This window comes from Alligator mississippiensis, chromosome 4 (assembly GCF_030867095.1).
Source record: "Alligator mississippiensis isolate rAllMis1 chromosome 4, rAllMis1, whole genome shotgun sequence".
In the NCBI taxonomy this organism is placed as follows: Eukaryota; Metazoa; Chordata; order Crocodylia; family Alligatoridae; genus Alligator; species Alligator mississippiensis.
The window spans coordinates 3,156,190-3,170,525 of NC_081827.1; the positions used below are offsets into that span (position 1 = coordinate 3,156,190).

Genomic DNA, 14,336 nt, shown 5'->3' on the forward strand with positions numbered 1-14,336 from the left:
AAGCCAAGGAAATGCTTGTGTGGATCAGCACGTGCAGCGTGCCACCCTCGAAGGCACCCCACTTGTTATATCCTTATGTGCAACTCTTAATCTTTCACTATCTAATATCTCTCTCCTCCAAGATGCAGCTCCAGAATCCAAAAGGCGTGTGTGGCTTGCAGCAGGCTGTACTTTACATTCTGATACCCTACGGAAGTCTCTGGATGGGCGCATTATTGCCCCAAAAACCCTTGTCCCTCAGCTTGCCCGCGCGTCCCATGAAATGAGACATGCGTGCAAAAGGGGATGAGCTGAGAACATTTTAAGGTACTGGTATGCACCCACCATTCATGCAGAAGTGAAAAAGGTATCGGAAACCTGTGCTATATGCCTACAACATGGAATTAGTAAACCAACACATGTCCAGGCCAGTGCTACTCCATGGTCCCATGGACCATTTCAGAACTTGCACATAGACCTCATTGATCTCCCACCTAGCAAAGGGTTTAAGCATGTTCTGGTTGTAATATGCCATTTCAGTGGCTGGATAGAAGCCTACCCTGCCAGAAGGGCAGACGCAGTCTCTGTAGCAAAGAAATTAATGACTGAATTAATTTCAAGATTCAGCATACCCCTTACGGTAGACTTAGATCAAGGGCCACGTTTTATCTTGCAAATTCAGAAAGAATTAAGTAAGGCATTGAGGTTTACATGGAAATTCCACACACCTTATCACCCAGCAAGCTCAGGAAAGGTTGAACATCTTAACCGAGATATTAAATCCAAATTACCCATACTTTGTAAGCAAACTGGACTTTCTTGGCCTGACATTCTTCCAATTACACTGATGCACCTCAGGAACATGCCAGAGAGAAAACATGGGTTGACGCCATATGAAAGTTTGTTTGGTAGACCGATGAATGTAGGCCTACACCCTATCAATGAACAAAAAGCAGCAAGCCTGTTGGAAGGCCATGAGAATGTGTTAAATTATTGCAGAGGACTCATGAAAACTGCTAAAGCTTTGTTCCCACAGGTCAGTGCAGCCTTACCTGTGCCTACTGATGTTCCTTGCCATTCTCTAAGCCCTGGAGACTGGATCCTTGTAAAAGAATTTCCCCGGAAAAACTGTCTGCAGCCTAGATGGAATGGACCTTATCAAGTCTTACTAACCACCAATACGGCTGTAGAGATTGATGGAAAGTTTGCCTGGATCCATGCATCTCATTGCAGAAGAACCTTAACGCCAAAAGAAGCAGAACAAATTGATCAGGAACTGACCCAGCTGGATTTAAATCCCACTCCAATGGGAACTGGATTTAATGAGGAAGAAGGTCTCCCGATGTAAGCGCTGAAGCAGCTCACTGGGTTGAGCCCCCTCATACCTACAACCTGCGTCCGAAGAAAAATAAACCAAATACAGTGATTTCAGTAAAAGAAATCTTCCATGCGGTGAAGCAAGTGACAATGTGATCCAGAAGAATTGCCTGCAGAGGCAAGCCAAACAATACCTGCCAACAGAATTCAACATAATGAAGCTGTTCATGTTAATGTTAGTGGTACTAGTTACGGCAAATGCAAATGTGTATTTACAGTTCCTGAAAAGGGTTACTTTGGCCTTAAATGTTTCTGATTGTTGGGTCTGTGGACTTATCCCCAGAACTAATGATGAAGGATTTCTAATGATACCGCGACCTTTAACCCTTCCAGTTTTAACTGTGCGGTGGGCAGACCCAAACAATGCCACCTGGAATGATGCCAAGTACCTTAAGGTGACACCTCAACAGGGAGAAATGTGTTGGGTACGCAACTACTCCCAACAGCAAAATTATTCAGTGGGGCATAGTAAGTGTAACCACTATGATATGGGTAATGGAGTTTGGATGAATAATCACACCAAAGACAGAACATGGTGCAAACGTTTCAAAAGTTGGTATAACCCATATGATCAATCAACCACTGATGGCTCAATAACCTGTAAATCAATAGAGCTACCAAATACTACCGTGTGGGATTGCTCTCTAATAGGAGGACATTGTCATAAAAATGGTACACCCATACCAACAACAAATGATGGTAGAAATTAAGGAAAATGAGATAAAACAGGAGAAACTATGGACAGACCTGCACCAGACAGAAATAGAGTGATCCTTCTTTTGAAGGATCAAAGGGGGAAATGAAGGGGAACAGAACGGAGTCAATCGCCATTATATGTAAGCGAGCAGGTCACGTACACAGCTGAAACTATGAGGAAGTCAAAGGGCATGACCCCAAACTGCTAGGCTAAGCACAAACTGGAACAATTCTAGTTTAGTAAAAACAGGATACTAGTATAGAAAGAGTGTGGCTATTAAATAGATTGATGTATCTGTTACTATGCATATGATGTCATACTTCCCATATCATACTTGCTATATAATCAAGCTGCACGCGAAGTAGAACAACAGACAGTTTCCTCTCGGGGCAGTTGTCTGTTCAGAATGCATTCTTTAATAAATCAAGTCTTTAAACTTATGTTGTTGTTCGTCTGAGCCTCCACCTAATGAACCCAGGGACAAGTTTTCCCCAACACATGCTTCCAGTCCATGTTTGTCATGGGAGACTACAACTACCTGGACATCTCGTGGGAAGAGCACTCAGCCAAATCTGAGTGGTCACAAAGCTTCCTCACCTACATGGATGAGTTCTATCTGACTCAAGAAGTCTACGGGCCATTGAGAGGTAAACTGCTGCTCGACCTGGCTACTGGCAACTGAATAACCTAATCAGTGACCTAACTATTGAAATGAAGCTGTGTGGCAGTGACCACAAGCTGATCACCTTCACCATCCACCAAAGAGCTGGCAAGTCAGTCACCAGTACAGAGGTCCACGACTTCAGGAGGACTGAATTTGACAAGCTCAGGAGAATTGTTGGTGAAGCCCTAAGGGACCATGACCCCAAGGAGTGTGGAGTGGAGGAAGAGTGGTTGTTCCTCAAGGGAGTGATCCTAGATGCACAAGCTAAGGCTATTCTGTCTTGGAGGAAGGGCAGCAAAAGGGCACAGCAGCCCCCTTGGCTCTCCAGGGATCTAGCAGACCTCCTGTGTCTAAAAAGACAGACCGACAAAGGATGAAGGACTGGATCCACCTCCAAGGAGGAATATTCTGCACTGGTCCAGACCTTCAGGGAGTGAACCAGGAAAGCCAAGGCTGTGATGGGACTCCAACTGGCTACAAGCATCAAGGATAATAAAAAGTCCTTTTTTAGATATGTGGGGAGCCCGAGAAAAAGCAAGGGCAACATTGGACCCTTGCTAAACCAGAAGGGACAATTGATGACCGACGCCCAGGAAAAAGCCAACTTACCAAATGGTACTTTGCATTGGTCTTTCAAAAGTCCCATGGGACACCCCTGCCCATTATGGGACAGGGATGCCTGGGTGAGGGTGATTACTTGCCCTCCATCAATGCTGACCTCAAGAAGGAACACCTGGAGAGGCTGGACAGCTTCAAGTCAGCTGGCCCTCACAGTTTACACCTGAAGGTATTCAAGGAGTTGGCCATCATCATAGTTCAGCCCTTGACATGGATCTTTGAGAACTCCTGGCGCTCTGGTGAAGAGCCTGATGATTGGAAGAAGGCCAATGTGGTGCCTATCTTCAAGAAAGGGAGGAAAGTGGATCTAGCAAACTATAGGCCCACCAGCCTGGGGAAAGTCTTAGAAAAAATTATCAAAGAGGCCATTCTTAATGGACTGGCTGATGGCAACATCCTGAGGTATAGCCATCATGGGTTTGTTGCGGGTAGGTCGTGCTTGACCAAACTCATTTCCTTTTATGACCAGGTGACCTATCATCTGGACAAGGGGAAGAAATTGATGTCATATATCTTGACTTTTAAAAAGCCTTCAATCTGGTATCCCATGATCACCTCTTGGCAAAACTGGCCAACTGTGGCCTTGGGTCCACCATGATCTGCTGGCTGGGAAATTGGCTCCGTGGTTGGACCCAGAGGGTGGTGGTTGATGGAAGCCAATCATCATGGTGCCCTATAACCAGTGGGGTCCCTCCAGGCTCTGTTCTTGGACCTATTTTGTTCAACATCTTCATTAATGATGTGGACACTGGAGTCAGAAGTGGACTGGCCAAGTTTGCTGATGATACCAAACTCCGGGGTAAAGCATCCACACCTGAGGACAGGAGGGTGATCCAGGCTGACCTGGACAGGCTCAGCAAATAGGAAGATGAGAACCTGATGGTGTTTAACACTGAAAAATGCAAGGTCCTCCACCTTGGGTGGAAAAACCCACAACATGTTTATAGGCTTGGCAGTGGTACACTGACTAGCACTACGGACGAGAGGGACTTGGGGGTCAAAATTAACCACAAGATGAATATGAGCCTTCAATGTGATGCTGCAGCTAGTAAAGTGAGCAAAACCCTGGATTGCATCCATAGATGCTTCTCAAACAAACCCCAGGATGTCATTCTCCCCCTGTATTCAGCCTTGGTGAGGCTGCAGCTGGAGTATTGTGTTCAGTTTTGGGCTCCACAATTCACAAAGGAAATGGAGAAACTTGAGAGAGTCCAGAGAAGAGCCACATTCATGATCAAAGATCAGGGAAACAGACCTTATGACGAGAGGCTGATAGCTATGGGACTCTTCAGCCAGGAAAAGTTCAGGCTCCAGGGTGATCTGATGGCCACCTATAAGTTTATAAGGGGTGTTCACCAGTGCCGGGGGGAACATTTGATCACCAGAGCACCCCAAGGGATGACAAGGTTGAATGGTTATAAACTCCTGCAAGACCATTCCAGGCTGGACATAAGGAAGAACTTGTTTACTGTCTGAGACCCCAAGGACTGGAATGGCCTGCCACTGGACGTGGTTCAAGCACCCACTTTGAATGCCTTCAAGAGAAATCTGGATGTTTTTCTTGCTGGGATCCTATGACTCCAGCTGACTTCCTGCCCCTGGGGCAGGGGGCTGGACTTGATGAACTTCCGAGGTCCCTTCCAGCCCTAATGTCTATGAAATCTATGAAATAAACTGTTGACTAAATGGAAGGAGACTTTTGAAATAGTGAGAAGGGCCGGACCTGTCAGTTATGAAGTGTACTGTCCAAGGCATAAGAAGGAGCACTAAATATATCATGTGAACTTATTGAAAGTGTGGCAGGAGCCAGAAGGCTGGTTGATCAATCTTGAAGAAGATAAAGACAAACCCAGACCAGAAATAGAGGAGATATTTGGGAGGGGGAGAATAAGAGAAATCATATAGCAAGGGCTGAAGTTGACTGAGGAACAACAAAATGAACTAAGGATTATTATTGCTAGTTTTGAAGGTGTGTTTAATGAAAAGCCAGGGCGAGTGAGAAGGGTGATGCATAAAATAGTTGGGGAATGATTGTTAGGGAAAGGTGGCAACCAGTGCCACATCACCTGCAATCACAATTGTATAGCGAGATAAAGAAAATGTTGGAACAAGGGGTTATTGTACCATCAAGAAGCCCCTGGCATAGCCCAATGGTTATAATACCCAAAACAGATGGGTCATTTAGAATATGCATTGATTTTAGAAAAGTAAATAGCATTGCCCATTTTGATGCATTTTCTATGCCACATACACTAGAGCATTATACTGGAATTACTAGAGCAAATAGGTCAAACAAAGTATATATCTACAATAGACCTATCAAAAGGGTATTGGCCGTTCTCCATGTCTGAGGAAGATCAGCCTAAAAAGGCTTTTGGTATGCCTTGGGGATTATTTGAATTTACAAGGAGGTTGTTCGGCCTGCATGGAGTAGCGGCAATTTTCCAAAGGCTAATGGATTATATCCTGACCCCGCACATGATGTATGCCACGGCATACATTGATGGTATTGTAATTTATTCCCAGTCATGGGCTCAACACATATAACATCTTAAAGCAGTACTACAGGAATTACGTAAGTATTGGTATGACAGTCAACCCAAAGAAGTTTTTTTAGGTGTGCCTTCAATGTGTCCTTGTAGCATTTCATCTGGTCACCATGACATCTCAGGCCACTGCTAAACTGGGAGTAAAGCATTTGTTTTGGGAGTCAGGCATCCTCACATAATGCACAGTCCAGAGAAGTTGGTGCTTGAGGAACAATGACTTCATGCTGGTAACCCTGGATTCAGCAAAGATGCTGGCATTTGTGCAGTGATCTTCCCATTTGACAAGGAGGATTTTCCAGTGATATCATTGGTGTCATCTCTTCAGGCTCTTGAAATGTTGGCAGTAGATCACTCGCATGTAACATTTATAGATGAGAGGGGATGATGACAGTTGTGTAGACCTGGATTTTGGTGTCTTCCTGGAGATTTCAACCAAGAAAACACACCAAAGTAATTTCCCAAAAGAAGTAGTTGTACACCAGATCCTGTGCTAAATCTCCTCATCAAGGTTCTCTCTGAAAGAAGTGGCTACTAAGGCAAGGGAAGTCCTCACCTACCATCTGGATCTTTCCTTCAAGGGTAATTTGTGAAGTGGGGTCACATTCATGGCCAGGAGCAGACTGATACAGCACTTTAGTCTTCTTGATACAAAGAGATCCATCATGGCCTGGAGATTTTCCTCATTGTGCACATGGATGTCATAACCATCATCCTATTGAAGGTCAGGAATGGCGGTTATGAATACTTGAGTCTTTGAACAAAAATGCCCCATACTGAAAAGCCTTCCATCTATTCAGCGTTCAAAGTCAATTCCAGAAGGAAGGCAGTTCTTAACTAGAACAAAGATGATGGTCAAAAAAGACGGATAGCAGAGTTAGAGCCATGATGCATCCTTGCTTGACACCAGTTTGGATAACAAATGGAACTGTCCCTTATCCACTGCAAAGAATGATCTGACAGTAGACCTTGATTTTTTTTCAGAATATCCAAATCTGGCTAGTGCTTTCCACAAGACTTCATGATTGATTGAATAAAAGGCCTTTTTAAGGTCAATGAAGATCAGATACTGGCCCTAATGTTATTTCTGACATTGTTCTTGGACCTGACAGGGAGCAAAAATCATGTCAATTGCTGCATGGGGTAGGTTGAAATAACACTGAGATTCTGGCAGCACTTCCTCAGCATGAGATAGAAAATGATCCAGAAGGAGGTGGGCGAGGATTTTCCCTGCTGTGGAAAGAAAGGTGATTCCTCAATAGCCTTGTTGGCTTCCTTCATGGTTTCCTTAATGGCATGCTAGACTTCCTCTAGGATAGAAGGGTTGGTGAAAGTTCCCCTTTTGGGGTGTTGGGGAATGGACTCGATGGTGGCATCTGCCATATATAACTTATAATTCAGGAGTGCCTCAAAGTGCTCTTTCCATTTATCTTAGATAGATTTGTTATCTTTGAGGAGCATAAAACCATTGTACGATTCCAGAAAAGTAGTACTGCACCATGAAAGGTTGGAATCATAGATGGCTTTTGTTTCCTGGAAGAAACTATGCTTGTCAGCATATAAATGGCTCTCTTGGGCTTTATCTTTCTACCCCATGTAGTAGGGAGTTGGAGCTCCAGCTACCTTAAGGGAAGACAGGCTGCAGGAGAAGCAGGCTGCAGGTGAGGCAGGAGGCAATCAAAAGAGCCACATGACCCAAAACAGGCTGGGCTTGCAGGATATAAACCCAGGGGCTGAGCTGGGTGAACAGTCTGACCTGGAAGTCATGGAGTGAAGAGCTTCTGAGCAGAAGGGCTGCAGCAAGGCTCCTGACTAACACCTGAACTGGAGTAGGCAAGATCAGTGGTTTAGGGATGGAGATTGCAGGGATGGTGGAGGTCTAAACTGGCCCAGGAGTGAGGCCAGGGGCTGAGGGATAGGGGGACGGGCCAGAGCAGCAGTGATGAGAGCAGGCAGGGTCGGGGCCCATGGCCCATTGAGGGGTAAAAAACAGGGTCAAGGATCTGAAGCCCATAAGGGGTGAGAACTGGGGTCAGGGGGCCCAAAGCCCAGGAGGGCAGAGTCTGTTGGAAGTAATCAGACCAGAGCCCAGGAGAGGCAGAGAACAGAAGCCTGAGCACTGGAGGGGTTCAGAAGAGTTGAAGGGGAGATTGCTCAAAGAAAATAAAGGTGAAAGGGGCGGGGTGGAAAAGGAGGTCCAGGGGCCAGGGCCGGCCTGCCCAATCATGTGAAACCTGAAGCCACAGTGGGTCCCACAGCTAAAGGGCCCCCTGTGTCCAGCCACTAGCCACCCCCTCCCCTCCATTGCCAATGCTGCCGGCTTCATGTCTGGCCACTCACTGCTCCCCCCACCACCGACGCCAGCTTCATGTCTGGCTGCTCACCACTGCCCCTCCTAGCACACCCGCTACCCCTGAAGCCACTGCTGCCAGATTTTCGGCCATGCTGCTATAATCTCAGCCATGTAGCAAACAGATTATATATCAGAAGAACTCCATGGTGGTGCAGTCAAACCTGCACTTCTCCAATTTGAAGCACTGATTTTAGAACAAGGCAGACATGTCAGTCATGTTGTTCCTGGGACCCAGAGAATAAAAAGCTTCCATGACAAACCCAGATGATCCAGGGCAAACGCAGACAAAGGACAGAGATATGGCCAGCCTGGGTGGGAGAAATGCTGTGCCGGAGGTAATAAGGAGTGTTAGGGTGACAATAGTTTTGATTTTTGGGAAGCACTAGATTTGCAGTTGAATACAAAGGCTTTTTCCTATGTTTCAGCAGAGCTGCTGGTCACAAGGTAGGATGATATATTAAGACTGACTTTGCAAATGCTTGGGCAAGCAGTTTTCTAAACAAAGTCATAGTGTTAGAGCACATTGTGTAAGAAGAACAAGATGCAGCCCACTAGCTATCATCAGGAGATAAAGCAGAAGCAAGGCCATGGAGATGGTGCTGAAGTCAGCCAAGAACTAGAAAGAACCAGTGATTGACTGATAGTACCCAAGTTCATGGCCTTATGCATGCACTTTTAGCAGACAGGTATGTAAACGAAGGAAACGCATAGGCAATTCCACGCTAATGAAGTAAACAGTAAACCGAGGAGGAGCTTGAGATGGGAGGAGACATGGGTGGAACCCAAGGAGGGACATAGGTAGAGTGAATGTTAATAAACCTGAACTAAAGTATATAAATATAGGAATGAACTATTTTTTGGGGCAGCTTCCCAGTTTGTTGGTTTTTTGGGAGCTAGTCCAAAGCAGTCTCCATTCTGAATAAAGCTGTTGCGAGTAATGTGTGCTGGTGTTTGCTCCCTGCTTGCTCTGGTTAATGAGTAACAGGACCCATGAGCAGCTGGATCATCATCTCCCTAGTCATTGGGCACTGTACAGTCAGGGTCAGGCACAGAGGATCAGCTGGGGGAGCTGGGGAAGCAGCGAATTGTGAACTGGCACAGCAAACCCACCTAATTAGCATGGGGAATTTAAGGGACACCGGCAAAGCAGTCAGCATCCATCCTGAAGAGAGAAGTCTGAGAAGGAAACGGGGAGAGCATGGAGAGATGCTGGCAAAAGGGGATTGACCCCAGGACTTGAGAAGGTGTCCCGGCAGCCCAATTACCTTTGAGGAACAGGGGAAGAAGAAACATCATCTCATCTTGTGGATTCAATATGGAAGAGTGTGATGAACCAGTCCAGGAACCTAGAAAAGAGGAAAGGCAAAGAAGGGATTGTAGTCAGGTGGGATGGTACCCCCAGAACGAGTCCTGAAAGTCAAGGGTGGGATTTGAACTGGGGAGCGGCCAGCTTGGGACCCATGTGGGGAAATACAGGGCAAGCAGGCAGGGCAAAGAGGGGACTTGTGGAACTGGGACAGGATAACCATGGAGCCGAAACTCCTGGAGACAAAGAATAGCAAGTGCAGAACACCTGGTGCGGATAGGGCAGGGGATGGGGATGGAGGAGCCCTGTGAGGAGGAGCCAGTATCCTGAGTCACTAACAGCCACCTTGTCTCCTAGAATCATTTCTATCCTGTATCCTCCTTTTCATCGAAGTCATAGCAGGTAAGCTCTAAAGCTAACACTCGATCCTAATGGGGGACGACAACTCGACTCCAGGAAGACTCGGCATAAATCCTCACAATTGATGATGGAGGAGTGCCTTCCGTTCCTTTTTCTAATGGATACATATTAAATTGCATGTCCCCTGGATCCAACTTTCTGAAGACATACATTTTCCCAGTTCCAGATTATGACCCTATTCACGGTTTGATACTTCATGCACAGGTGTAAGGAACCATCCTTTTTCTTCACAAAGAGGATAGGGTACTGTCAAAGCTGCTGCCCAATGGCAACTGACAGCTTAGGTCAGCTTGAAAAATCAAAGCATCTGGTAAAGAACAGGCATGGAAAGTTACATCAACCACAGCAGCCAAACACATCCACTACCCCAGAGAGAGCAAAAAAAGGTGCTTAGTGGCATCTTAAGGAGGAGTATGTGTAGAGACAAGGAGAATTTGGTGATACCTGCCGAGAGCTGGCAGGAGCCAGCGAAGGAAAAAAAATCTCCCCGGCAGCTGCGGTTCCAGAGCAACTGCTCTGTAATGCTAGAGCATCCCCAGAAGGAGGGAGAGAGGGGAGAAACCTGGATGAAAAGAGGAGGAAGAATACATGTCCCGAAACCTAGCAGGGTGAGTGGGATGGCCATAGCAGTGGTGATCCAGCAGCCAGCTGGCTTAGGAGCTCAGAGGAGCTACAGCAAGCTGGGAGCCACCGGCTGGAGAAGCACCACCAGGAACACAGTGCAAAAGATGGAACTACATCCCAGAGAGGAAGGGCTAGCCGATAGAAGGTGGCTCAGCCCCTACAGAACCACGTAAACCTTTTCCTTTTGTTTTCTGACACCCTCACAGCATCCTAGTTGAGAATCACCAATTTATGATTGGATAAACCCCTTAGTCAGGTTTTCTTGGAGGTAATCCCTTAAAACCCCCAGCTTTAGTTCAGAAAGGGGGTGGAGGTGACCGAAGGAAGGCTTTGCTCCTGCTTACAACTTCATGGGGTAAATATATGGGCTGTGGGGCAGTAGGGTGTCTGCGTTTTTTTATAAAGATGTCAGCAAATGCCCAGTATTTGGCAGGGAGTGTGGGAGCAGATTTAGGGACATTTGCATTGGTAATCCAGGGTTTATCTCCTGAGAGGTTAATGGCTGTACTATGGACAGCCCAGAGTTCATAGGCATGTAGGCTTTCCCTGTGAAGGGTCTTCACACAGCCTCGGTGTGGTCTTTGCCAGATGTAGACAGGTTCCCAATTGCCAGTGGATCTCTAGATTGCGGATGGCCAGCAAGATCCCCAGCACGTGAGAACAGGGGTGGCTTAATCAGGTGAAACTGCAGCAACTCCCTTGGCATTTGGGTGTTACTTGGAGGGCAATAGTTTCCAGAGTAATTTTGCCTGAACAGACTGGCAAACCAGCATTTTTTTTTTCTATTGCCATTGCTTGGTGTTGGATTGGCAACATGAATAGCTGGGAAAGGTAAAGGAGCAGTGAAGGGCAAAAGCCATCAATGGCCCCTGCCCTTCATGGGAAACCAGCAGAACCTAACAGAATCCACTTACACTGAGGACTTATGGGCCACACAACTCCTCCCTTACTAAGCCATCAACAACATGTTTAGACTCTTCTCCTTTTACGTGGAAGAGAGGACCAGTGTCTGATTAAAAGGAAAGTACTGTTTAGCCTTCTGTTCCATCCCAATAGCAGACACTATGGCCAGGATGGTGATTTTCTGTCATTTGGGCATGCACCAAAGCTGAAATTTCTCTCCTTTGGGAATGCACCTTCCCCCACCACAACAGGCACAGGGCTCCTAAAATCAAAACAAGGTTGTAAACAGCCCCAGCCTCAATTATCAGTGTTGTCAAGTTAGAAAGGGTCTAGTGGCAGGTGGCACAAATGATAAAGGGGTTGAACTTCTCAAGTCCTATGAGAAGAGGTTCAAGGAAATAGATATGGTCAGCTTGCAGAAAAGGTTGTTAAAAGGTGACATGATAGCAGTCTTCAAACGTCTGAAGAGCTGCCATACAAAAAATGGGGAAAACCTTTTTTCTTATGTTGCAGAGAGCAGGACATGCAGTAGTGGCTTGAAACTACAGCAGTATAAGTTTAGATCAGATACCAGGAAAAACTTTTTTTTCTGACAGAACAGTGAGGCAATGATATTCATACATTCATAGATGTTAGGGTCAGAAGGGACCTCAACAGAGCATCGAGTCCGACTCCCTGCATAGGCAGGAAAGAGTGTTGGGTTCAGATGACCCCAGCCAGATGCCCATCTAACCTTCTCTTGAAGACCCCCAGGGTAGGGGAGAGCACCACCTCCCTTGGGAGCCCGTTCCAGACCTTGGCCACTCGAACTGTGACGAAGTTCTTCCTAATGTCCAATCTAAATCTGCTCTCTGCTAGCTTGTGGCCATTGTTTCTTGTAACCCCCAGGGGCGCCTTGGTGAATAAATCCTCACCAATTCCCTTCTGTGCCCCCGTGATGAACGTATAGGCAGCCACAAGGTCGCCTCTCAACCTTCTCTTGCGGAGGCTGAAGAGGTCCAGGTTCACTAATATCTCCTCAGGGCTTGGCCTGCAATCCCTTTACCGTATGAGTGGCCCTTCTCTGGACCCTCTCCAGGTTATCCACATCCCTCTTGAAGTGCAGCGCCCAGAATTGCACGCAGTACTCCAACTGCGGTCTGACCAGTGCCCGATAGAGGAGAAGTATCACCTCCTTGGATCTGTTTGTCATGAATCTGCTGATGCACGATAAAGTGCCATTGGCTTTTCTGATGGCTTCGTCACACTGCCGACTCATGTTCATCTTGGAGTCCACTAGGACTCCAAGATCCCTTTCCACTTCTGTGCCACCCAGCAGGTCATTCCCTAGGCTGTAGGTGTGCTGGACATTTTTCCTCCCTAGGTGCAGCACTTTGCATTTCTCCTTGTTGAACTGCATCCTGTTGTTTTCTGCCCACTTGTCCAACCTGTCCAGGTCTGCTTGCAGCTGTTCCCTGCCCTCCGGCGTGTCCACTTCTCCCCACAGTCTGTGTCATCCGCAAACTTGGACAGACTATACTTCACTCCCTTGTCCAAGTCACTGATGAAGGCATTGAAGAATATCGGTCCAGGGACCGAGCCCTGCGGGACCCCACTGCTCACTGCCCCCGCCCTTCCAGGTGGATACCAACTCATCCACCACGACTCTCTGGGTGCGACCCTCTAGCCAATTTGCCACCCACTGGACTGTGTAGTCATCCAAGTCACAGCCTCTTAACTTGTTCACCAGTATGGGGTGGGATACCGTATCGAAGGTGTTCCTGAAGTCTAAGTAAACTGGCTAGGAGACAGACTGGCTAGGAAATTTGTGGAGTCTCCATCATCAGAGGTGTTAAAGAAGAGTTAGAAAAAGCATTTCTTTGATTCTGTGAATATTTCATGCTTGATGCCAACTTCCTCTTGAAGTCAACAGGCACTGCCCACTATGGTAGGGGCAACAGAGACTTGGCCCACTGAGATCAGTGAGGCCCAGCTCTGGATGGTGGAGATGGAGCAACCTCTGTTTTGAATGTCCCTGGGGCTCTAGATACCAAAATCATCTCCAGGGAGAAAGCTGTTGTACACACTCATGGCCAGGGCTTAAAAATCCTTTCCCCTGCCCCCACAGTACTGCCCTCTGTGACAGGCCTGCCTCCTCATGCACAGTGGCTGAATATTACCCAGCAGTTCTGTGATGAGATCCTGGTTGGTTTGCTTCAGGGCCCAGTACAGCTGGTCCTTGCCCATTGTGCCCCAGGTTGGCACCAGCTCGTACAGCTTCCGCATCCTGTCCTGGTCAGATCCCTCTGCCATGATGCTCTGGTACTGCTCAGGGTGCAGCACATCCATAGAGAGCAGACCCAGGGCTCCGGCCAACAAGGAGACTCGCTGAATCAGCTCCTCTTGGTGCCTCCTGATGAAATGTTCAAATCGACCCTCTGGAAAAGCTGGATTAAAGACAGACAAGCCAGCTGAGAACCTGGGCTTGGTGGCCAGGTTATTTGGGGGTGTACCCTTGGACCACTTCTCCAGACTCCCGACCAGGTGCAGACCTGCACTCCCCAGAGGGTTCTTGGATAGACCCTGCCCCATTCCTAGCACTCAGGAGCAATGCTGGCTGCCTGGTGCTGTGGGGCAGAGCAGCCCACTCTTCCCTCCCACCCAGCCCCTCCATGTGGCTACAGGATGCTGGGGAACAGCCCTACCTCCCTGCCTTTTCCAAGGAGTTCATCCCAGGAAAAGCTGGATCTGTCTTCCAAGCATGCATATGGGGCATAGCACCTTCCATCCCATGAAGCCCGGACAGACTGTTTCTTGTTAACAAATCTTCCTTATATCCAACCCCTTGAGTGCTGTGGAGTCCTATCAGC

General features: G+C 47.3%; 1 protein-coding gene across 5 annotated transcripts in view; it reads right to left on the bottom strand.

Annotated features, from left to right (window-relative positions):
• LOC102566162 (uncharacterized) overlaps window positions 1–14,336 on the bottom strand; it is a 98,825-nt gene that overhangs the window by 36,939 nt on the left and 47,550 nt on the right. For 4 of the 5 annotated variants that reach the window (XM_059725659.1, XM_059725662.1, XM_059725663.1 and 1 more), the window contains 2 exons: window positions 13,647–13,913; window positions 9,500–9,580 (listed from right to left, as the gene is read on the bottom strand). In XM_059725659.1, coding sequence (XP_059581642.1) covers window positions 9,500–9,580; window positions 13,647–13,913 — 348 coding nt within the window. The remainder of the gene's footprint in view (window positions 1–9,499; window positions 9,581–13,646; window positions 13,914–14,336) is intronic. The other variant, XM_059725660.1, reaches the window with a different exon arrangement.